The 26,642-nt window shown below is 32.5% G+C and overlaps 3 protein-coding genes across 3 annotated transcripts; 2 read left to right on the forward strand and 1 right to left on the reverse strand.

Annotated features, from left to right (window-relative positions):
• The first annotated feature begins 2,244 nt into the window (after positions 1 to 2,244).
• On the forward strand, positions 2,245 to 5,144 carry LOC139502762 (uncharacterized). Its single transcript, XM_071292342.1, has 2 exons — positions 2,245 to 2,341; positions 3,851 to 5,144. The coding sequence occupies exons 1-2, from the start codon at positions 2,339 to 2,341 to the stop codon at positions 4,904 to 4,906; spliced, it is 1,059 nt and encodes a 352-aa protein (XP_071148443.1). The 5' UTR covers positions 2,245 to 2,338; the 3' UTR covers positions 4,907 to 5,144.
• Positions 5,145 to 7,346: 2,202 nt separating this feature from the next.
• Positions 7,347 to 10,249, reverse strand: LOC139503034 (uncharacterized). The gene is made up of 3 exons (XM_071292711.1): positions 9,794 to 10,249; positions 8,708 to 8,806; positions 7,347 to 8,036 (listed from the first exon to the last, which is right to left on the reverse strand). Exons 1-3 carry the CDS (start codon positions 10,058 to 10,060, stop codon positions 7,806 to 7,808), a joined length of 597 nt encoding a protein of 198 aa, XP_071148812.1. The 5' UTR covers positions 10,061 to 10,249; the 3' UTR covers positions 7,347 to 7,805.
• A 4,211-nt stretch (positions 10,250 to 14,460) lies between these two features.
• LOC139502491 (beta-1,4-galactosyltransferase 3-like) lies at positions 14,461 to 26,373 on the forward strand. The gene is made up of 8 exons (XM_071291974.1): positions 14,461 to 14,550; positions 16,377 to 16,687; positions 17,314 to 17,546; positions 18,359 to 18,546; positions 20,128 to 20,250; positions 20,837 to 20,932; positions 24,574 to 24,762; positions 26,247 to 26,373. The coding sequence occupies exons 2-8, from the start codon at positions 16,498 to 16,500 to the stop codon at positions 26,269 to 26,271; spliced, it is 1,044 nt and encodes a 347-aa protein (XP_071148075.1). The 5' UTR covers positions 14,461 to 14,550; positions 16,377 to 16,497; the 3' UTR covers positions 26,272 to 26,373.
• The last annotated feature ends 269 nt before the right edge of the window (positions 26,374 to 26,642 follow it).

Genomic DNA, 26,642 nt, shown 5'->3' on the forward strand with positions numbered 1-26,642 from the left:
TCTGACGGTGGTCCTGAATTTACTGCTACAAGACTGTTTCTTCGTGACTGGGGTGTACACCATCGCCTATCGTCAGTGTCTTTCCCTCATAGCCATTGCAGGGCGGAAGTTGGAGTAAAAACCGTTAAACGCATGATTGCTAATAACACTGGTTCTAAAGGTGATCTCGACACGGATGCATTCCAACGGGCCATGCTTCAATACAGAAATACACCTGACAGAGACACAAAACTTTCCCCTGCAATGTGCGTCTTTGGTCATCCAATCAGAGATTTCATTCCGATTCCACCAGGAAGATATTCTCCTCACAATACTTGGAGGGAAACGTTAGATGCCCGTGAAAAAGCTTTAAGAAACCGCCACATCAAACAGGGCGAACGCTTATCAGAACATACAAAAAGACTACCTCAACTTGCAGCTGGCGATTGTGTGCGTATTCAGAAGCAAATAGGACATTACCAACTCAAATGGGACAAAACTGGCATCATCATTGAAGTCCGCCAATTTGATCAATATGGTGTAAAGGTTGATGGCTCTGGAAGAGTAACTTTACGCAACAGGAAGTTTCTCAGGAAGTATGTTCCTGTCAAGGGCATCAAAACTACAAAGACTATACAAGATGACCTTTGTTATAAGAATGTACCTGTCCCGTCATTATTCAACACCAAACAAGTACTACAGCCGACTTCTGATACATTAATGGAAACCCCTAAAGACTCTACTCGTGAAAAGCATTATCCACTTGGTCAGAAAACTTCAGACTCCAAGGACAGCTCTACACCAGAATTCACCGATTCACAAAATTTGCCTAGCGAGCAAAAACTTCATATTCTGGAAACGCCCAAGACAGGACTTTTCATCAAAAAGTCCTAGAGTTGATAACACACATCCTGAGCGCCGTCGTTTGGAATTCACAGAAACGCCACTTGAAAACCAAGGAACACAGCCGACCATCAACACTCCTCCGTTGATAATAATTCCGACAGAATTTACTACACAACGTAAATCTAGTCGTGCTAGTAGACCACCTGCCTGGCATTCAGATTATACTATGGATTAAAAGTCATGACATTGACATTTTGAATTTTCGTTTCACATTTCAACTAACAGAGATTAGTGTGAATATCATCTTAGTCAAATTACAGTGTACAAGTATTTGCCACCTTTAATGGAACATTACAGGAACCAAAAACTTAAGGGGAGATAGAGGGTTATAATTGCCTATGTACATTTGCTACTTATAACTATGGACTGAACAGTGCCTATTATTGCTAATAATGTTTTATGTTTCATTACAGATGACCGTGGTCATTGTTCGACATTAAATACATGTTTGAATAAATAGACATTGTTCTTATTTAGTACGTACTATGTATTGGATCTTACTTACACAATGTTACAATAACACAAAGTAAACGTAAAATATCGTTTCATCCCGGTCTCTGGTGAGTGTTCTTCTACTCATCTTTCAGTGCTTTTAACTAGTTCCTTTTAAAAATGCTATAAATAACTTGTGATAAACTTTTGTAATAAAATATTATTTAAATAGTGGAATTAACTAGTTTTGTAGTCATGTAAAAAAAATGATGGTCCTTTTGATTCTGTTGACAGTTTTAAAATTTATCACACTTCCACACAATCTTATCAAACAAAAGTTTTCCTATTTAATCAAATGGTTGTGTGGTAAATCTGTTTACTATTTAGAATGATGGCATCAATATTTTCTCCATTCCCTTGTTTTCCTTAAAGGTCATCGGGAAAAAGGTCAATCGAATAGTTTTTTTCTGCGTGAGAACCTAGATGTGGGGGTTTTAATGGCTGTATTCTTTAATTGTAATTCCATTTTTCTCTAGGGTATCATTCTGTTTTTATTATCACTCCATTATTCTGTATTCTGTATGGTTTCTTTTTCACCTATTTGTCTCTGTTCTCTATTACTTTACTTTTTTGTACTCCTTCTCTATCCTATCCAAACCCTCATGAGTTTAAAGTCGATGACATTCTTTGTTATATTTAAAACTACCTAATTTCTGCAGTGTATTTGTATTTGTTTATAAAAATCCACAAGGCAATATATAAATAAAACCTAATTTTGGATATAATCGATACACATCAATTTATTGTTTGTCCTTTAACTGTTTAAATATACAATACCTGCTTTGACAGAATCACGTCATTATAAATTTACGTAATGGTTCTTATATATATATGGTACTATATATATTTATCAACCAATCATTTTGGTTCATTTTCTTGACTCTTTATGGTATTTATACATTTTTTAAAAAGTAGTTTCTTATAGTGCTAGAGAAATAACTGACTTCCACGTTAATTAATCATGGTAAGTTTGATCACTCATATAATTGGTATACATGTATGCGATTGATTAAGAAATTAGATGTACATATTTTTTTAGTAAATGTCGAAATAAGGGTAACTATATATTTCTAAAGTACATGTACGCCCAAAATCGAAAGTTGAGTCATTGATTCATGTCTACCGTTTAAAATTGTTAGCAAAATGTCGAAATAAGGGTAACTATATATTTCTAAAGTACATGTACGACCAAAATCGAAAGTTGAGTCATTGATTCATGTCTACCGTTTAAAATTGTTAAACACCTGTAAAAACCTAGCAAAAACACCTGTTTCATTGCTGACTATAACGGTCAAGTAAAAATTATAAGCAACAAGAACAGAGTTTGTCAAAGACATTTGGTGGGAAAGGTGGGTAGAAGGTGATCAATAGTGAACATACATTAATAAAAAGGAGAAACGGGTAATATGTATTGACAGAATATTCTATATTCTTTGAATTTTAGCACCTCATTATTCTCTCTTCTTGATATTTTTGACCTATTTTTTTAATTCTTTTTGTTTTAGACCTTTATACTGCCCATTATTCTTTTTTCTGCAGTATATATGGACCTATTGCAATTGCCGCCATCTTGCATATATATACTAATGGTGCTATCAATGTGTTTTTGTGCATAATTTTTGTGTTTCATTCATTTCAAACGCCAAACAAACAACTTTAAATTGTTTGACAAATTCAAAACCTAGAACAAAATGAACAGATGACTAATGCTTGTGATTAAACCCGTTCTTTCTACAAGGAAGTTTATATTTAAAGGAAACCAACATTAATCTATCTGATATACATATATCTTAAACTCCTCAAGAGTACTAGTATATAATAATAAATAACTATCATCAATAATTTTACCACTCATACAAAAAAAAATCAATCTTTTCATATTCTATTCACAACTGTACAGTATAATAACTTGGAACGAAGCCAATAAATATACCCTCATTTTAATTTTATACATCTTTCTTATTTTTGAAACAAAGTATATCACTTAAATGGATTTCTACACATCCCATCACAAGTAGATACTTTAAGTTTCTTTTAAAAATCTTGTCATATGAATTGCGTACAACCAGTCGAGGATCGTTATGCTAGAGCAGAATTTAAGAGAAACATAAAAGATGGGAGAACGATAGCAAAGGGACATTCAAACTCGTAAATCAAACATAAACTGACCACGATATGGTTAAAAATAAAATAAACAACATTACACAAAACACAACATAGAAAAACAAAAGACTGAGCACTGATCAACACGAACCCCACCGAAAACTGGGTGTGATCTCAGGTGCTTTGGAAGGCCAAGTCGATCCTGCTCCACATGTGTCACCGTTGTCTTGCTAATGTAAGTCCTTATTAAACACATTTGCAAGAAATTAAAATTCAAGGTATTTGATAAAAGACAAACATTATTGCTAGTATTTGCCACATGTATTTGTAATTTCTATATCTCATAATTTACATTTATTACATTTTATAGGAAAAACCAACTGGCGCGCAACAAATTAAAAATATGTATGATTACCATAACAACGTTCGAAATCTAACACACGTAGCAGTTGTGCGGACAAGATGTAAAGTAAAATATTTCCATCATTACCTCGTTTTGGATGTGGGTTTTTATTCTGTTGACATTATACATTATACTCCTGGAAGTTTTGCAAAGAAAGCTCGAGCAGTGGCACGAGTTACCCGGCAGACGATAAGATTTGACGAAACTGATTCAATCTTACTAGATTTTTCAGCTGGTGTATTTTTCATAACGAGACAAGAGTACCCATCGACTGGTGATGAAATGGAGATGGCGTATCTAAGAGCATCTTATCGAAGAGGAGAAGCTGAATATAGCTTAACAAGCAATAACTGTGAATCGTTCGTCACTTGGGTCTTAACGGGCGAGGCTAAATGTGAACAATTTGAACAAAGCGGTACAGGAAAAAGAATTTTAATGGATATTATTGAAAGTGGAATAGATCATCGTAATAAAGTTAAAAACGGACAGTCTGATTTACCAACACGTTTGTCTGCGATATCGCTAGCAAATGTAATAACCAACTCAGGAGACGCACTGATTGACATTGTTGTGAAACAAAGTATCATTAAAGACCTAGCTCTATCAAAATCCGCTGCTACGGCGTTAGCTGCTAAAACTGGTGCAACAACTGCTGCTAAGGTTGGGCCTTCAGCTGTAGCCGCCGGTGTATCAACGGGAATTACCGCTGCTGTTTCAGTTCCGGTAGAAGCTACTTTCTGCGGGATTGATATATACAAGCTGAATAAACAAAAGAAAAACGGACTTATTAGTGAAAAGGATTTTAATAGACAAGTAACAAAGAAAGTCAGTGGTTCCGCTTCTTCAGTTGCCGTAGCAACGGGTACTGGATTTCTTGGCGCATTCGTTGGTCAGATTGTTTGTCCGATCCCTGTAGTTGGAGGTGTTATTGGGGGAGCTGTTGGAGGCGTTATAGGAAGCTTAGCGGGACGGGCAACAGGGTCGGCTGTGTCTGGAAAAATATTTGACTCAGTGACAGATTGATAATATAGTACATTGAACTAGTAACTCAATGTAAAAATCAAAACCTAAACGTCGGTTATCGTTCTTTCATAATGAAAGAAAGACATTTTCTTCGCAAATACTGATCGAAACCCGTGATTGTTTCACACGTCACAAGGCTATGACTTTTATCAATAAATTGAGAAGTTCTCGCTTCATCCCATGCACCAGTTTACACAATAGGCTGATTTCAAACTTTATAAATAGTATGTTTAAACTATTTGCATTTATGTTTTATGCCCTATTTATGTACATTGTGTATTCTGGTCTGTGCGTCGTGCCGTTCGTTCGTCCGCATGTCCGTTCGTCTGTCCCGCTCCAGGTTTTTGGTCGAGGTAGTCTTTGATGAAGTTGAAGTCCAATTAACTTGAAACTTAGTACACATGTTCCTTATGATATGATTTTTCTTATTTAAGTGCCAAATTGGAGATTTTATCCCATTTTCACGGTCCACTGGACATAGAAAGTGATAGTGCAAATGGAGCATCCGTGTACTACGGACACATTCTTGTTTGTAGTTTATTAATAAACTACAAACAGGAATGTGTCCATAGTACATCATTTGTCTCATGAAATAGTTTACCATAAGTTCGTTCTTGTATGTGTTATATTTTGTTCTATTGATCTTCTGTTAATTTAAGTACACAATTAGTTTTGATTCGGGGCGATCGAGAGCTAGACAAAGTGCATATACCGGACGAAGATCGTGTGGTAAGAAGTCATTTGTTTTGTTTCTTTGCATATTCGCTCATTGTGTTCTTCTTTTTATCGCAAATTGACCATCATATTTGCTTTTCATTGATTTTTTTGTACTTAAATCAGGCCGTTAGTTTTTCCGTTTGATTTATTCTAAATGTGTTATGTCGGGGCTTTTATAGCTGTATATAGTTTTACATTATACATTATATATTTGTTAAATGACATACAGTGAACTGTAGTCGTAAAATTTTGTGTCTTTTGGTCTCTTATGAAGTGGTGCATCATTGGTAATCATACCTATCTCCTTATTTTTATATGGGGCTGTGTGAGCTATTCAAATCATTTGGCATACGTCGATCATTAAATCGGTAAAACCACTTATCGAAATTCGGAAATAATGTATATATAAGGAAATCTAGAATTTTAATTTCGTCTCCCATTGGATATATTCACTGTAGAGGAAATATTTAGCTTTTTAAATCTTCTTCTTTGAAACAGCAGAGTGAAATGTTTATAATTTGTAAAAACAATAAGTCTCTGGCTGGTGTCAAAATGGTGGCATCGATGGCAGACATTCGCTATAAAAAAAATCTATCAATATCATATTACAGTAAGTGTTTTCTGAATAGGCTTCAATTGAATTGATTTTTTATTCGGGCCTTTTATAGCCGTCACTATATAGTTACTGAAGACCGTAGGGTTGCTTATAATTGCTAACATCCACCTCATTTGAAATTTAATGAATTGTTATCTGATAGCCAATCATACCAGATCTCCTTATTCTTGTAATTTATATAATTTAAGCATGTATTGAAGGTTTGAAGCATGGAAGCAAGATCAGTTTTGATGCTTGATGCTTGGATACATGCATGCCCTCCAGAGACATCCGTGATTGGCAATTTCAAAATCAATTAAAATTTATCAGAAATGACCTTACATGTAGATGGGTAAGTTTACAAAGAGAACTGGTCTTGGATACACGATTTTTATAGTAATTATTGGATTTCAAATAGGTGTCAGTAACTCCGAGTACCCTCAGATCTGTACCAAATTTTTTTTTGTAGGGATGAATAAATACCATGTCACATGTACATACCGTTTTTATACTTTGAATCAATCTGATGGGTTGCGCCCCTTTCAACTAATTTAAACAGTTCGTAAATGTTACTATACTTATACATCACTGTCCTATGATTTGGGAAGATGTGTTTATGTGTTTAACACCGACAAATTATGTACTAGCATGTACTTTTCCCAAGTCAGGAACCTGTAATTCAGTGGTTCTCGTTAATTGTTGTATAAATCTGTATTTCGTTCATTGCTGTATTTTTTTTTACACAAATCAATTAATTTTAACGTTTGAACTGTTTTATAGTTGTTATTTCAGCACCTTTTATAGCTTACAACGTGGCAATACCGTATGTGACCTTCTGCTGTTAAAATCAGTTGGTATTTTGTGAAGAGTTTTCACATTGGCTATCATACCACATCTTCTTGTTCTTAAAAGCTAGTTCCCACCGGATGTTTCTTATTTAGTATGCCATACATGAAACATGACCCTCAGATGCAACATGAATTAGCCAATTTAAAATGAATTCAGTCATTACATTCTCTATAAAGCAGTTGATAGTAATTTTCCAAGTGAGCAAATAAGGTTTCTATGATAATCATAATCTGGTTACTAATTAGTGTCATGTCCATAAAGAAAAGTAAGAAAACAAAATACCCTTTTAACATCTATTTATTCAATCTTTCCAATTAGATTATAGATGTTTACAAAGCAACGTTAAATTATAAAATCGAACATGTAACATGAACAATAAGTAATTAGATTCTGTCGCTCACAATAATATTATTTACATATGTACATACAAATATAAGACAATGTCAAAGGGAGACGTTTGTATTCTTAAACGTGCAAAATTACTTCAGCATGCAATTTTCAGATATCATATACACCTATCAGTATGGGTTAATATATAGCAATTATTCTTTGACAACAATAAATATGTCTTATAAATGGATTGGAGACAAATGTAAATTGTAAGTACTTGCGTAAAATATCAGCTTTCACAAACTATTGTTTTACGACATTTGTCTCCGAGACGCGCGTGCATATTGCGTAACACGTGACTTTTAGAGCGACAGTATTTCATCCACAAAATGGCAGCATACTGCAGCTTCACGAAGCCACGGTGACTTCTTGGATGACCGAGTTCATGCCAATTTGGTTAGACATGGAACCATCCATTGTTGACGACATCCCTGAGGGATATGGACCCATCCAGATTGGATAAGGCCAAGGAATCTTAATCTTCGTCTTCAACATTCCCAAAACGATATTCTTCTCCTCTTCAATCTTTTCTACTTGCTGACGAAGAAGGCAGTTTTTCTCCATTAATTCGTTTAAGGTCTGAAAATAAAAGAATATGAACATTATTCTTGCATTTTTGGATGTGAATACATAAATAACACTTGTTATGCACTATTAGTGAACTATTCCCTATCATTGAATGGTTCCTGCACGAGTAAACAATTACATAAGCTGCAAGGGTTAATATATGATTTACCATTTCAATCTTAAAACGTCTTAATAGCTTGTCCATTGAAATTTACAGACGATTGTCTCTATACCTCTACAGATTTTTTTTATTTCAATGAACTATATAATATTAAAATTACTAGAACGATGACCGTTATATGTTTGTGCGTGTGTGAAAAAGGGGGTAACAACGACAGTATCACGTTCTAGAACCAGGTTGCCTGGTATCATTGTTTATTTCTGTTACACTGAATATACTTCAAACATTTGCCACTTGACGCTAGGCATACTACAATTTACCGGTGTTTAAAATATTATTGAATCATGCACCGTCACTTGAATGATTGACAAATGCCAGGATTTATAATATACGTCGTGATATAAGTAGACCTTTTGTGTTGTCAGATGCAGCATGAAGCAGGCACTGAGTCAATCATCAAATACAAATTCCTTCTTGTTATTAAGTCATTGATATTCATTAACAAGTTTCAATTCAATTCGTAGAGACGTTAATAATTTTAAACAATACAAAATAAGCCTACCTCATCTACAGTAGATTTATGCTCTCGCCTCCTTTTCCTGTAGGCCTTAGCTGACCGTTTATTTCTTTCCCTTCTTCTGTCTTTCCTCTGGTTATTAACCTGCATGTCAAGATAAAACTGAGTTAAAGTAAAATACATTTACGAGAAAATATTTTTAAAATTACACATATAGGCTCACGTAAAAAAACATATTTAAATTCATGTGAAATTCTAGGTGAAATTAATATTGCTCTAAAAGTCAACTTGAAATCTTCGGAAGAGCGTGACTACGTCGATTCCTCTTTTTTAAATTGATATTTCGTATTAGAAATGTCATGACAGATGGAGTTTACAGAATAGAGAATAATGGACAAAATAAAGAATAGAGAAAATTCGTCATGTTCGTCAAAAAAAAAAAAAAACCCAAAAAAACCCAAAAAAACCCAATAAATTTTTAATATATATAGAATAATGGGGTGCTTAAATATAAAGAATAAGTGAAAAATTAAAGAATTGGGTGAAACTATAAAGACCACTTTATAAATGTCTAGAAATTGAATACAGTTATCAATTAAGTAATTACAGAATAGCCATTAATTTTAAGGATAAAGAATAATTGGCGAAAAAAGTACAGAATACAGAAATGAACCCCATTGTCTTGCCCTGAGTCATGCATACTGCGACGATCAAGTAGAATCAATCTTAAATTTGTTGTTTTCGTCATAACTATATATATGTATACATGGTATAATCTAGATTGTTAAACTTGTTTACTTTTCTTAGCCTCGGTTGTTTACCGCACGTGTAAGTATATATCATATATACAAATATAATATTACGCAATAAAGTTCGTATATATATATCAAATTACCAGTATTTAAACTTTAAATGTACTTTATTACTGCTTTTCAAAGCTTTGGCGAATAAATAAAGAACGACATGCAGACTGAAAAAAGGAAAATAAGGGGGACCCTCAAACTATAAACAAAGCTCAAAACCGAACAAAAATTATATGCATTAACCATGCATGTAGTTCCATAAAGGGGGCGGGCCCTGAGGCCTCTGACCCGAAAATCCAAAAGCGAGAAAGAACTTCCGTTTTCTTACCTCTGATTCGGTTTGTCCAGTTCTAATAGCTTCCTCTTTGATCTCTATAATTAGACGTTCTTCATCTGTGTCACTTTCTCCATCTCGTGCAACCTCATGAGTTGTGCTATCACTGCTGGTGCCACTATCAGTTTCACTAAAGAATGTCTGAAATGTTGTTTTGTCTTCTGTTTTAAATAATGCGGTCACTGCTTTTTCGGCCCTTTTTTGATCCACCGTATCTCCCCCGTCCTGACAAATAAAATTCTGACACATTAATCGAACCATAATTACGTTTCCACTTTATTCTTTATTTTATTAACTTTCAATGTTTTTATTCGGCTGCAAGAAAATCTGAATACACTACGTTTCTTTAAGAACTTGAATTGCGATATGACTTAGTTTCGATAGATATCAGCTGTTTAAAGCATGTAAGGTTATTTAAAAATTGCATCAGCAAAAATAGATTAAGTGTATGTTCGAACGCAATTATGTTGCATGTTTAGTGTTGTAGTATAGGAAAATATTATCGAACTAGTGTTCGAACACAACAGGAATTGCCCTCGTCTGACGAAATCGTTTCTAAAAATACTCTTTACGTAAAGTTCTGGAAATTTCTTCTCAGCGAAGGCCACGTAACTTTTCATATATTGTATTTCATAAGATATAATGTAGATATATAGTTATACAAAGCTGTTTCTTACTATTTCTTACTAGCTTTAAGTATTCAGAAGTGTACACTATTTCAACAGGTGTAACTTGACATATAATTATCGATTTTGTTTTCGGTGTGAAAGAAATGTGTATAATATAAGAAAGAAAAGCGCAAATTCAATATTATTTAACAGCTGATTGTGCAATTGTTATTTATAAATAGACATGAGATACATATATACGTAAGATAGTGAAAATTATGAGGTTTAAAAGAATGTATTTTCTGTATATAACGTCTGCTTTTAAAGAGGGGTGGCCTCTATCATATATTAAACTGAATTTCCCAGTCATGCAATATCCATTGGGATTTGAAATAAAAACATTATACATTTTTGTTTCTCCAGATAATAGGTAACAACAAGAGTATAAATTACATTATTAAACAATACGATTAAAACAGCCCTAATACTACCAAAACGGCATGTGTCATACTGGTGACGTTGCCCTGGTCATATAAATCACGTGATCTATTGTGCTTTCCTGCCCGGTCCAATATTTCGAATACGGACTGCATATGGCAATGAATACTGAATTACATGTAAACATATATTGTGCATGTAATTCAGGATTCATTGCCAGTCCGCCGTATTGGAAATATTGGACCAACATTCACATCATTGCCAGTCCGTATTGAAAATATTGGCCCTATATTGAGGGCCCTCATGGGGTTTTTGATTATGTGATTACTTGGCCGTTTTTTTAATGATTATTTGATTATTAAGCCAAATATTTCATGATTATTTGATTACCTAGGACTGTATTTTTAGTTTATGATTATTTGATTACTAAAGATAAGCAAATATTTAATGATTATGTGATTATATTGGCAAAAAAATGGTGATTATGTGATTACTAGGACCCCCCCCCCCCCCCCCATGAGGGGCCTCTATATTCACATCATTGCCAGTCCGTATTGGAAGTATTGGCCCTATATTCACATTTGATGTATGTAAATTAATATAGCATTCAGAACAAGTCTGTATTGCAAAAGTTGGATTAATTAATAAAAGTGGTATGAACTGACTGTTTTTTGTATTGGTAATGGTATATATTCTCGGTCAGCTGTATTGGACCTCGACCCTACGGGTCTCGGCGAGGCCAAAACAGCAAACCTTGAATCTATACCAGTGCCAATACAAACACAACCAGTTAATAACAATATATAATTATTTTAATGAAAATATTTATTTTCCTCAGTAGTATTATTATACAGATGTCACTAAACAAGACAAGTTTGCTGGATCGGGGCTCCCTGTCCGTTTTAGAATTGGGCCTCAAAAGTCGGAATGTTAATCGGATGATAGGGATTCACTGAAGCATGACTAGAGCCCCCTCCCCCGCCTTTATGAAAAGTTCTGGATCCGTCAATGGTCACTGTACTATTCCCGTCACACTAGTGTACTTTCAGTGGAAGATCCAGATATTTTCATATAGGGGAGGGGGCACTTAATGCATAAAAGGGGGCCCGCTCCAGTCCGGCTTTAGTGATTCCCTAAATAATCAACCATTTTTTTCTCTCACAAAAAAAGGGGAACCGGGTGACTATATTTTATTGTTATACGCAACTCTTTGAAATAAGGCTGAATATTATTCACCAAACTAGCACATATTTCCTACAGGTTTGGTATTTTTTTTTCATACATAATATATTAGCTTGCAGAGGCAGATTTAGGTGGGGGGCAGGGGGTCCGGGCCCCCAATTAGAGGAAAAAAAATTGGTTGCTTATATAGGGAATCACTGAAGCGTGACTAAATCGGGCCCCCTCTTAGCCATTAGTGGGCCCCCACTTATACAAATTTCTGGATCCGCCACTGGCTTGTGGGTATATTTCCATTAAAAACATATATGGGCGTTTTTCAATAAAAACGTATTTTCTTGTCCTAGCCATTTAAAAAAAAATGTGTTTGATCTTTGCAAGTAATTTTTTGTGCAGTCAGTACATTGAATTAGATTTAACATTTTTAAGCAAAGAAACAGTTTATTTTTAGAGGGATTGATAAGATATTGACTCCTGAATGGTCAAAAACAACCAAAATGGCATGTCCCTAGACCGCCTGTCCAACATTCATACTCTAAAATATCGTAAAAAAATGAAGAAATTAATGTTTTTTTTACTTTACATAAGTTCTTTAATAATTCAAAAGTATGTTCAGAGCCAACATATTCTAATAAACAGCTTTCAATATAGGTTTTTTAATTTCAGAAGGTGTTTCCCTCACAAATTGTCCACTACGAAACGAAGTCATTAAAATTTGCCAATAAACAGTTTTATAAAATCAATGTAATATTTGTTTGCAAGAGATATAAACATTAGGGTCTTACAAAAGAAGTGATGCTTTTATAACGGCAATTAAATTGTTGGTAAGAAAAATTGAGCACATCAAATGGACCAGAGTGATACCGTATTTTTGATAATGTCCCCTACGAAACGGGTCAAATCTCCTTCAGTATCTGGTTTTAAAATTATGAAAAAAATATCAGTGTACAGCTTGATAAATGCTTTGATGAATACAATCAGTCTTGTTACTATTACAATATAGGGATTGTGGGGAAAAAATAAAGCATGCGAATACGTCCCTTACGAAACGGTCCCCTACGAAACAAGTATGGGAGAAAAACGTTTCGTATTGGACATGGAGTCTTTTTTTAATCTTTTTTCAATTATATTCGTGCAAAACAAATAACAAGGGTTAGTTTCATGTAATTTTTATTATGTTTTTATTAACATATAATAGGGTTGATGTCAACTACGAAACTTTTTGTCCACTACGAAACGGTTTTGTCCACTACGAAACGCATCAAAATGTCCACTACGTAACATGAGTTGAACCTTCATATGTGAAGTACTGTCTAATCTTTATCGATAAAAATTATTTTCTAATTCAGAAAAAAAAATATATTTTTCTAGTATTTAAAGTAAACAAACTGGAATGTCTATAGGAGACATTTAAAATTGCAAAAAATATGTGTGTTTAGAAGAAGTTTCGTAGGGGACTTTTACGAAACAGTACACAAATTATGAAAATAATATCATTTTAAAGAATATTTAAGATTGCACTTTTTGTTTATAAACAGGTCTATTATAGAGGTATTCAAAATAACTCTTGAAATTAAATTTTAGACAAGTTGATTTTCCATTTTTTTTAGGTCTGAAATGTACGCTTTTATTGAAAAACGCCCATATCTGCTAGTTATTCCTTATCATAATTTTAAGGGCATACGATACAGTTTTGATCCCGTATTTAAAGTTTGATGAAAATTTCCATATAGGCTATTTTTTGTTTGATTAAATCAAATATGCAATAAAAAATATACCTTCATGTGCTACTTTTTGAGTTAAATGAGGTCAAAATTTTGTATATTTGCTCAAAATTAAGATTTGTGGTCGTATTTTCCCTTTCGAAAGAAAGACATAACTTTTTTGTTTTAAAAGATACACACACATTGATTTTTGTTAAAGAATTTGTAATTTCTGTATTTTATAAGTATCCTAAAAAAATTATGCATTTTTTATTCAGAAATAACTCATATTTATAAAATGGTCATGAATTCAACGTATTTTTTTGCTGTATATTTATCAAAATCAGTAAAAAAAAATTGCACTATTTACAGTTTTATAAAATTTGGTCCACATAATCTCCCTGCAAAATGAAACAAAATGTCGTTTTAAAAAATAGGGGTTCATGTAAAAGCAAGGATTTGTATAGTTAGAAGTCCTTGGTCAAAGTAAGTATTTTGTCAAAATTTTATTAAAATTAAACGAGCCAAATTAATTTTAGTGAAGTTATTGGGTACCACCTTAATTTGAATCCACAATCCACTGGCATATGATTATCGTATCTATATAACTTGCACCTCATATAAGCCTATGTATCAGTACTAAAATATATTAAGCCCACAGAACACTCCGAATGATTGACCGTTTTTCGTTTTGGTGTGTTAATCCGGATAATTACCCGATGTTGGTTTAGATTTTACACATAACTAGAGTTGTCGCCCATGAATTGAGTCACAAACCAGTCAACAAAAACAAATTGAAAAAATAATCAGTGCATGGAACGTTGTAGGTCTTCTTAGAATATATCTAACATCTTCAATCCACATTCACCTTCTGTCCTTTCCTTGTTTTATTAACAATAAGTCTTTACATGCACCCTTTTTAAATTTCAAGCCCGTCCTATTTTTTTTTTTAAAAAGAAGCCTAAAACTGGTTGGGGAGGATCCTCATAAATGGAAACTTTCCATATTTATGGGTTTTGTGAAAATATATGGATCGTACCAGCGGGATTCAAAACCTCAATCTCAGGATCTTAAGACAGCCCTCTAACCAATCGAGCCAAGAAGATTTCCTAAACATAACCATGATAACATAGTCCGAGATTACTCTGACGTTCAACGGCTGTTTTGCCAGGCAAGCATCAGTCAGGGGACTTACTGAAATAAGTGATTTTTAAATCACCTTTTTGAGTAGCAAATTTGTGGTTTTGTCACAAATTGGGATTTTGTAGTTTTTTCCAAATTTTAAACACATAGGTTTAAATCATATTTTTTAATTAGTAAAATAAAAAAAATATGAACTTTTTTCTTCTTTTAAGTAGCAAGGTTTATGCCTTTGATGCTATCATTAAGCTTCTATTTCAGTTGAAAAAAAATGCTATAATAATGGCTTTACATAGTGAACTGGTACTTTCTTGAAAGATTTTCACAGCAGTGGGAGTATTTTTCCGGTAAAGTTCAAGGTTTCATCTTTCAGATTATGTAATAAAATTCTACTGTTCGCGATAAAAATTTCACTAAACTTTAGAGTAATCTCGGACTAAACTCAACCATGAACCATTTACTGAGTTAGACTACCTTTATACCACTGGTTTACAACAAGCTGCCTTCATAAAGCAGCTTACATGTTAACTTCTGTCACAATGGTCTTTCATTGCAAAGACATATGTCAAAAGTACATGAAAAAATAGTTAAGTTTACTCGATACACCTTAACGCTATTTTGAAATCAAATATGTCCAGCTTGACCTGATAATCTGTCCCGCTTGAACTTTTGACAACACACAACAATCACTTTTCCATAATTTTTTGTGGCGTTAGATATTTTCTATTATCATGATTATGACGTCAAGATTTACAAAAACCTTTGTGATAGATACATGAGATATAAGAAGATGTGGTATGAGTGCAAATGATGTCCAGTAATAGTATTCATTCATTTGTCATGTATACAAAAATAATCTGCTGGAATAAGTCAATATTCAGATAATTCTACTGATCAATAGTGCATTACAATAGTTTGAAAAATGTTTTATGTGTGTCTAATTGATGAGAAAAATGTTATGTCTGATTGAACATGTTGAAGGTCATTTCTGGATTAAAGATATCTAATTATCTTTATTTCATCTTTCACGTCTTTATTTTTCAAAGGAAATAAACTATTTTTTCACTTCAGAAATAAATTGTTTCTTTTCAAGAAAGAACGAATCAAACAACACCCTCTCACCCTTGCCAAATAAAAGGAAAGCAAAGCAAAAGGGAGGTGAATGGTCAGTCACTCAGTGTCTCAAAGATGTCCACCTTTATGTCAGATAAAAATTATAAAAATCTGCAATGTCACATTATATTATTGTGTCAAATATTGGACCGAACAAATAATTTAACATATATTCAAGATTATGGAAATACAGAAGACTATTAACAACTTGACTATTTGTTCAATTGTTTGCTCGGTCCAATTTATTTGACACAATAATATAAGCCATAATAAGGTGAGTTTACAGGGATGGGGTATACATAGTTTCAAAAAGTATCATATTAACTAATGTATTGTAAAGTAATCATTATATCATCAATAGTAAATATTGAAGTTTATTTATTGGTATTTTTTCAGATCATGCTAGATGATGCTACCTGTTACTGGTTTGAAATATCCTAAGAATAGATTTCAATGGAGTAATACAAGGGGCAAAGAAACAGCATAAATCTTGCATCATTGAAAAGAAAGATACAAAATGTTCCTCGCAAGCTTGAAAAAATATGCTTTTTTCTCTGTATCAACAATTTATTTTGCGATGTTGTTTTTCTCCTTGGTTAATTATAAAGACCATTGCATCTTTACACATCCAAAAACACTTTTGGACTTCAGTCATAAGTCTGCCTCTGAAGTGCTGGATATATGCCAACCAAAACTAGAAAATCTAGGTAAGAATTTGTGTACCAATATTATATACAGTGCAAAATGATGTTCTTGCTGATGGTAGACAAAACTATAGTTCTGTTTCCTACTTCCTTACCCACAAAAATACCATAACGAATATGAATTGTATACACGTACCATGATTTTTGGTTATGCTTTTTAAGTTTATCAAATGAATGTCTATGAAAGTCCAAAACATATATATATACATGTATATCTATATGTGCAAATGATGTATGTACATGTACATACATATGATGGAATTTATTTTAAAATATTTTTCAAAACAAAATTTGGTGGCATCACTTTCACTGTGGTGTTATTAAAAAACGATAACTATCAAACCTAAGGTAATTACAACTTACAGAAATAAATGCCAGAGGAAACTAAACAAATAGGTTTGAATAAGTACATTGACTCTTGCAAATTTACTTTCTGAACACATTTTTCTTTTATTTCTACTTTGAAAAGCTTTATCTTAATTTTATTGATTTGAAAGCAAAAGAATCAAAACTTGAGAAAAATTCATAGTCAAAATTAGAAATTTGTTTTCTAACCAAACCACCAATTCATAGTAATTTGTTTTGGTCTATTGTTAAATATTCTTTTAAACCAGTTTTATTTCTTTCAGATGTGACCAATATAGACATTGTAAATGCATTCCCTATACCAGAATTAGCTGAGAAGTATCCATTTGTCAAGAAGGGTGGACACTTTAGCCCTAAAGATTGTAAATCATACCAAAAAGTAGCTATTATAGTGCCTTATAGAGACAGATTACATCATCTGAAAATCTTATTGAACAGACTACATCCTATGTTGTTTAAGCAACAGATAGAATATAGAATATTCATCATTGAACAGGTTTGAATATACATATTTATATAAATAAACAGAATATTTATACTGGAAAAGGTTTGAATATACATAGATATAGGAAGATGTGGTGTGAGTGCCAATGAGACAACTATCCATTCAAATAACAATTTATAAAAGTAAACCATTATAGGTCAATGTACGGCTTTCAACACAGAGCCTTGGCTCACACAGAATAACAAGCTATAAAGGGCCCCACAAATTACTAGTGTAAAAGCATTCAAACGGGAAAACCAATGGGCTAATCTATATAAACAAAACGAGAAACGAAAAACACGTATAAACTACATAAACAAACAACAACTACTGTACATATATATATATAAATAAAACAGAATATTCATCATTGAACAGGTTTGAATATACATATTTATATAAATAAAACAGAATATTTATACTGGAAAAGGTTTGAATATACATAAGAGAAATCAAGACTAGAGGATATCTGTTTTTTTTTAATCAGAGATCCCAATGGAGTAGGTGCAGGGAGATAACTCTGTAAAAATCAGCTGAATGTTTTAATCATGGTCTATAATTATTTTTCAGGGGAATTTAGGATTAACCCTTAATGGGTCTTACATGTAGGAATTAGTGATTAATTTTTTAGGGTCTAATAAAGAATGCATTATTTTTGAGAGAAGTCAGGATTACTTCCACACCTCACTTTATTTTCATGATTAAAACTTGCACTAAAAGGACTCTTTTTATCATGTTTATCACCATGAAGCGATGTTAAGGAAGATGCGGTTTCTTTGCATTAAAAAACTTCTTGAATTGTTGATATATGTTTTGTTTTACAGTCAGGAAATGATCGTTTTAATAGAGGAAAGTTAATGAATGTAGGATTTACAGAAGCTTTGAAATATGAAAACTTTGATTGTTTCGTCTTCCATGATGCTGACCTACTTCCAGAAAATGATAAAAATCTGTACCTTTGTGATAACAATGTCAGGCAACTGTCGTCTGCTATAGATGAAATGAGATATCAGTAAGTATAACTGTAGATTCATTAATTTTGGGGATACCAATTTTCGTAGATTGAGGTAAAATTGCATTTTCCCGGATATTTGATTTCGTTGTTTTGCAAAAGTCTGCATATAACCACAAAGCATATTTGTACTTCATTGAAAATTAAAATTTGTGTTTTCCTTGTACTCACCAAATCTACAAAAAATGGTATTCAATGAATAATAATGAATCCACTGTACTAGTACTTTATCATAATATCAATTATTAATGAGGGGACTTTGTGACTGAGTGGCATAAGTAGTCCAACAACTCTATCATTAGCCAGTCAACTCTTATTTTGTGGGTTTAAATTCAGCATGGAGCAGATGCACTCAACTTCCATCTCCATTGACTAGGATTGTTAGTTTTCCAACCAAAAGTCGATGGTTTTCTTGAAGCACTCTGACTTTCTCCACAAATAAAAACTGACTGCCATGAAAAAGAACAATAAGTTTGAATGTGACATTAAACACCAATCAATTATGAATATAATAAAACAGTTACTGTACAGGTAAAATATTAAAATGAATTTTTAATGGGCGTATGACATTTGCGCCGATTTTGAAAATATACATTCTTTCATTTGCGCCGATTTCATTTTTTCATTTGCGCCGATTTTATAATTGCTCCTAATTAGATTTACAGGTAAGTTAAGACTTGTACATGTACTGTACTATACCATTGGTAAAATCTGGTTATCAATGTTGTTCAGTTATGTTAATTTTGATTCACATATTGTTCTGAAACTTCGCTGTAACACGATGGACATCTAATTGTACATTGAAACGGACCGAGGAGTCAAGTCTTTAATCATCGAGGGCCATACATATCGGAATGTCAGTGTCCTGAAGCATAACAACATAGCTTTCTGATGTTCCATTAAATCGTGTAAAACCAGTGTCACCACAGATTCTATTGTCAAAACGCAGAACGAGCATAACTATATAGCAGATGTCCGACAGACAGAGGTACAGGTACGGTCATGGAAAAGTTTGGAGATGTATCTTGTAGGCCTTCTTCTATCTTCCCGTGGTGAGCAGGGGACATCACTTATATACATGTTATGATTGATAATTCATTAAATTTGTACAAGTGGCTAACGAAAGAGGTCTCTAATGAATGAAAAATAACATGACTTGGATGGAGAGTTCTCTCATTAGCACTCATATTACATCTTCTTATATCTGTTCACCTGTAATTTACCTGTAAAAAAATCGGCGCAAATGAAAATAAAAATCGGCGCAAATGAAAGAAAAAATTGGCGCAAATGCAAAACACCGTTTTTAATTCATCCTAAAAAAAACATTAAAAAAAAAGGTAATTAGAGTTCTGACAGTTGATATTTATTATTCCTTTTGTTATTTACATTGTAGTACAGTTTAATTCAGTTCAAGGTACTCCAGTTTGAGGAACAACTATTGTTATTTAAAGAATGACTGTAATATTTTTTACGTTGAAGACATAACATAAAAAAAATGTGATGCACACTAAATAACCCACATAGTATTATTTCAAAAAACAATAAGCAAATTGCTTGTAATCCTGTTTATTAACTTTGCAGTGTTATGTATTACAACTATGCTGGAGGAGTTGTTGCCACAAAGAAGGAGACATTTGTTAGAATAAATGGTTTCGCTAACTCTTACTGGGGATGGGGGAATGAAGATGATGACTTCTCTGCAAGGTAAGAATAAAGGAGAGAGAGAGAAAATTTATCACTTAGTTTTCACATTTAAATTTAAGCTGTCAAACTCATGTTCACCAATTTGAATGAAATTCTCAAATTTATTTATAACAGTGTAAAACATTTATCAGGATTATAAAAAGTCTAAAATAAACAATATACCGGACATGAACTCTAAATAAATAGTGAATACGGATAATTGTTTATGGTATGCTTACTAAATGATTTTACTAACAATCACCAAATAGGTCATGAAGGTTTCGAATAAAGAAATATTTTAATGCTTTTAAATGAAGGCTATCGAATATAAAGGAAAAATGTCAGTAAATTACTATTACCTCGCTTACAGGGGCCAGCTGAAGCCTGCTTTGGTGTGCAGGATTTTCACACTGTTTTGAAGACCTGTTGGTGGCATTAGGCAGTTTTCTACTCTTTGATCTGATTATTGTCTCTGAGACACAATCCCCTTTTCCATTCTCAATTTTATGAAATATACAAAGTTTCACTCTGAATGAAATAGAATTTTTTGATAAAAAAAATCTTTTTATTTAAATAATTATATAAAGAAAATTTATTTGCATTTCAGATTACAATCTTCAGGAATTTTATTGACAAGGCCACCTGAGTATATAGGCAGGTTCAAGATGGTCAGACATAAAAAGGAAACCAGATCTGAACATGGGTTTGTGTATTTTATTTTCAGAAAATCTTAAAAATGATAACTGTCGATTCATTTATTTTCATTGGTACCAATTTTGGTGGATTCAAGAAAACCTGGTTTGCGTGAAAATTTTATTTCAATTATTTGTCAAAAGTCTGGATAGTTTTTAAACGACCGCAAAATTTGAAAAAATTTTCGTCGTATATTGCTATCACGTTGGCGTCGTCGTCTGCCTCGTCTGTGTTGTCGTCGTCGTCCGAATACTTTTAGTTTTCGCACTCTAACTTACGTAAAAGTGAATAGAAATCTATGAAATTTTAACACAAGGTTTATGACCACAAAAGGAAGGTTGGGATTGATTTTGGGAGTTTTGGTCCCAACATTTTAGGAATTAGGGGCCAAAAAGGGCCCAAATAAGCATTTTCTTGGTTTTCGCACTATTACTTTAGTTTAAGTTAATAGAAATCTATGAAATTTTGACACAAGGTTTATGACCACAAAAGAAAGGTTTGGATTGATTTTGGGAGTTTTGGTTTCAACAGTTTAGGAATTAGGGGCCAAAAAAGGGCCCAAATAAGCATTATTCTTGGGTTTCGCACAATAACTTTAGTTTAAGTAAATAGAAATCAATGAAATTTAAACACAATGTTTATGACCACAAAAGGAAGGTTGGTATTGATTTTGGGAGTTTAGGTTCCAACAGTTTAGGAATAAGGGGCCAAAAAGGGACCCAAATAAGCATTTTTCTTGGTTTTCGCACCATAACTTTAGTATAAGTAAATAGAAATCTATGAAATTTAAACACAAGGTTTATGACCATAAAAGGAAGGTTGGTATTGATTTTGGGAGTTTTGGTCCCAACATTTTAGGAATTAGGGGCCAAAAAGGGCCCAAATAAGCATTTTCTTGGTTTTCGCACTATTACTTTAGTTTAAGTTAATAGAAATCTATGAAATTTTGACACAAGGTTTATGACCACAAAAGAAAGGTTTGGATTGATTTTGGGAGTTTTGGTTTCAACAGTTTAGGAATTAGGGGCCAAAAAAGGGCCCAAATAAGCATTATTCTTGGGTTTCGCACAATAACTTTAGTTTAAGTAAATAGAAATCAATGAAATTTAAACACAATGTTTATGACCACAAAAGGAAGGTTGGTATTGATTTTGGGAGTTTAGGTTCCAACAGTTTAGGAATAAGGGGCCAAAAAGGGACCCAAATAAGCATTTTTCTTGGTTTTCGCACCATAACTTTAGTATAAGTAAATAGAAATCTATGAAATTTAAACACAAGGTTTATGACCATAAAAGGAAGGTTGGTATTGATTTTGGGAGTTTTGGTCCCAACAGTTTAGGAATTAGGGGCCAAAAAGGGCCCAAATAAGCATTTTCTTGGTTTTCGCACTATTACTTTAGTTTAAGTTAATAGAAATCTATGAAATTTTGACACAAGGTTTATGACCACAAAAGAAACGTTTGGATTGATTTTGGGAGTTTTGGTCCCAACATTTTAGAAATTAGGGGCCAAAAAGGGCCCAAATAAGCATTTTCTTGGTTTTCGCACTATTACTTTAGTTTAAGTTAATAGAAATCTATGAAATTTTGACACAAGGTTTATGACCACAAAAGAAAGGTTTGGATTGATTTTGGGAGTTTTGGTTTCAACAGTTTAGGAATTAGGGGCCAAAAAAGGGCCCAAATAAGCATTATTCTTGGGTTTCGCACAATAACTTTAGTTTAAGTAAATAGAAATCAATGAAATTTAAACACAATGTGTATGACCACAAAAGGAAGGTTGGTATTGATTTTGGGAGTTTAGGTTCCAACAGTTTAGGAATAAGGGGCCAAAAAGGGACCCAAATAAGCATTTTTCTTGGTTTTCGCACCATAACTTTAGTATAAGTAAATAGAAATCTATGAAATTTAAACACAAGGTTTATGACCATAAAAGGAAGGTTGGTATTGATTTTGGGAGTTTTGGTCCCAACAGTTTAGGAATAAAGGGCCTAAAGGGTCCAAAATTAAACTTTGTTTGATTTCATCAAAAATTGAATAATTGGGGTTCTTTGATATGCCGAATCTAACTGTGTATGTAGATTCTTAATTTTTGGTCCCGTTTTCAAATTGGTCTACATTAAGGTCCAAAGGGTCCAAAATTAAACTCAGTTTGATTTTAACAAAAATTGAATCCTTGGGGTTCTTTGGTATGCCAAATCTAACTGTGTATGTAGATTCTTAATTTTTGGTCCCGTTTTAAAATTGGTCTACATTAAAGTCCAAAGGGTCCAAAATTAAACTAAGTTTGATTTTAACAAAAATTGAATTCTTGGGCCTCTTTGATATGCTGAATCTAAACATGTACTTAGATTTTTGATTATGGGCCCAGTTTTCAAGTTAGTCCAAATCAGGATCCAAAATTATTATATTACGTATTGTGCAATAGCAAGAAATTTTCAATTGCACAGTATTCAGCAATAGCAAGAAATCTTCAATTGCACAGTATTGTGCAATAGCAAGAAATCTTCAATTGCACAGTATTGCGCAATAGCAAATATTTTCAATTGCACAGTATTGCACAATAGCAAGAAATATCTAATTGCACAATATTGTGCAATAGCAAGAAATTCCAATTGGATTTCAATTGGAGTTATCTTTCTTTGTCCAGAATAGTAGTTGAATAAACTTAAATCATTGTTTTATACAATATACAATGTATATTCACTTTTACTACCAACTGATAGATTAAAACAATCTTTACCATTCAGTGATAACAAGCACTTTTTTTACATTTTAATATTTCATGATGTATTTAAATGAGTAGTTATTGTTGCAAACTTCATTAGAAATTTGAATTGAGATCAGTTTTGAAATAAGGGAAAGGGGGATGTGAAAAAAAAATTGGGGGGTCAATTTTTTTCATTTCAGATTTCATAAATAAAAAGAAAATTTCTTCAAACATTTTTTTGAGAGGATTAATATTCAACAGCATAGTGAATTGCTCAAAGGCCAAAAAAAAATTTTAAGTTCATTAGACCACATTCATTCTGTGTCAGAAACCTATGCTGTGTCAACTATATAATCACAATCCAAATTTAGAGCTGAATCCAGCTTGAATGTTGTGTCCATACTTGCCCCAACCGTTTGGGGTTCAACCTCTGCGGTCGTATAAAGCTGCGCCCTGCGGAGCATCTGGTTTTCTGGTGGATTCAACAAAACCTGGTTTGTGTGAAAACTTAATTTCAATTATTTGACAAAAGTCTGCATAGTTTTATTACTTTAGAAAAGTTGTGATGTATTGAACATGGAAGTTTTCTTTTGTTTATAGCCACAAACTTCAAGGAAATTGGTTTTCAACAAATATTAATGAATTTACAGAAGCTATATTAATAAACGAAAGTGTGATATGATTGCCAATGAGACAACTATCCACCAAAGTTCAGACAAATTAAATGTGAGCAACTATAGGCTATTGTGCATCCTTTAACAATGAGAAAAATCCATACCACATAGTTGGCTTTAAAAGGCCCCCTACATGAACATGATGAAAAATGTGGAACAATACAAACCAGAAAACATAAGGCCTAGTTTATAACAAACTTCATTTATTTGTATGCCCTGTGACAAAATGTCAGGGGTCATATTAGTTTAATTGTTTATGTATTTGTAGTTATGAAGCCTTCCTTGGTTGGAGAGGTAGATGGCATAAAGATGGATTGAATTCGCCGAAGACAATGAATTACTCAGTGGTTGATAAACGTGATGAACATCTTTATACAAATATCACTGTAGATTTAGGACCTTCTAAAGGCCACATGGTTAACCCAGCAGAAGATACCACAAAAGAATCAACACTTTGGTAAGATTTCATTTTTATGATTTGACATTATATACGTTTTTCAACATAGGTAAATATTATACAAATATAGCCTTTGTATGAGGTCGATACAAGGATATATTGACCTGAAAGAAGTATATGGACTGAGGACGAAGTCCGAGGTCGATATACTTCTTTGGGTCGATATATCTTGTATTGACCTCATACAAAGGCTATATTTGTTATATTATTAATTTCAGACCATTATCAATATGCATATTTGAATCAAAATCGACATTTGATTTTGTTTGAAAGATATCATATTGTCTCCTTGACAATAACAACAAATATTAGTTGTTATTTATTTTTATTTTTTTGTTTGTTTGACATCTTATGTATTTGAAGATTTTTTTCGTCAAATAATCGATCACAGATATCATTTGTTTCAAAACTTTTAACGATATCCTGAAATTCATTACATGACGTCACAAAGTAAATCAGCTTTTAAATATTCTAAAAATAACCATGCAATATGCTCTGTGCAATATGCTTTTTGCTATCCGCCGTTTTCTCTCTACCTTTGAAAATATAGTTTAACATGTGACTATCCCTAAACGAATCAAATTTGTTAAAATATACGAATTAATAATATATTCAAATATACACAAAACGTACACAGTATATATATCAACAGATGAAGTAATAAGTGGAAATGTTGCATGTGATGTTCACAAAAGTTAATATTAAAAATTAGTAAACAAAATTTGTTGCAAGTATCAATTTCTTAAAAAAATCAATATTAAGCATGAAGTTATGTCAAATTCTTCAAAATGTTTGAAAAAATAATACAAATATCTGTTATTCGATTTTTAAGGATGTGAATTTAATAAGCATGAATGCGATTTGGGTACTCCTCATTACAGAATTATGGGTCTTTTGGAGGTCTCTTCAAATTCATTTTTCTATGATTGAATATGGATTCAAAATGAAATTAGTGTAACCATATAGTAAATAAGGAAATGTTTTCAAAATAAACACAGAAAGGGCACTTTTGTCTGGATCATAATTAAAAAAGCATAGAGTGTCAAAATAGATGCAATTTGGGTAGCGTCACTTTATATCCCAAGTTATAAATGAAATGTTCATTTGGTGGTTTATTATCATGATCATTCAGATCAACGAAATTTTTTGACATATTTCTGTTTATTTAGAAATTGAAATTATTTTGTTTGCCATAAGTAAAAACAAAGATCAATGAAACAGTTTAAAATTCTCAGTATTAAATAAATAAAAAACAACTTTTAAATTCATATACTGTAAATTCAGAAATTATTACATGCATTTATTGTGATGTTTGAAGAATGGACAAAAATGTCAGATTAATTATTGAGATTTCGCAATAAATTATGACAGATATCAAGTAATTATTTGGATCACTGAGTAACATAATTCACATTTGATAAAAACCTTGCAATAATTTCTGAATTTATAGTATTTATAATTACACATTGATTTTTTATTCGCAGGTTTTTGAGATTTTATTTCCCATAAGGTAACCAAGAGTCACTCTGAGTGCATCTTTGTAAAGGAGAAAGCTATCATGTAAAATACAAGGCAGATTATACAAAAGATCTGTGTAAAGTGCAGTATTGACTGAGAGGCATAAGTAAGAAGTTAAAAGACAAAATCATGTTTTATCCTTGAGTTGATGAACCAGGAAGGTGATACATTACAATTTTGTGTTACCTGTACATGTAATATAGAATATATGCATTTAGGTTTTATATGTGAATAGTGGTGCTATTAAAATCTGTAATTGAAGTGGCAATATATTAGTTGATGCATTTTTTTTACCATGGCATATTTTGGGAAATTGTCATGTGTGCCTATTTTTCACTGTAGAAAATTTACCTTGAAATTTC

The sequence above is a fragment of the Mytilus edulis genome, chromosome 14 (assembly GCF_963676685.1).
Source record: "Mytilus edulis chromosome 14, xbMytEdul2.2, whole genome shotgun sequence".
NCBI lineage: Eukaryota > Metazoa > Mollusca > Bivalvia > Mytilida > Mytilidae > Mytilus > Mytilus edulis.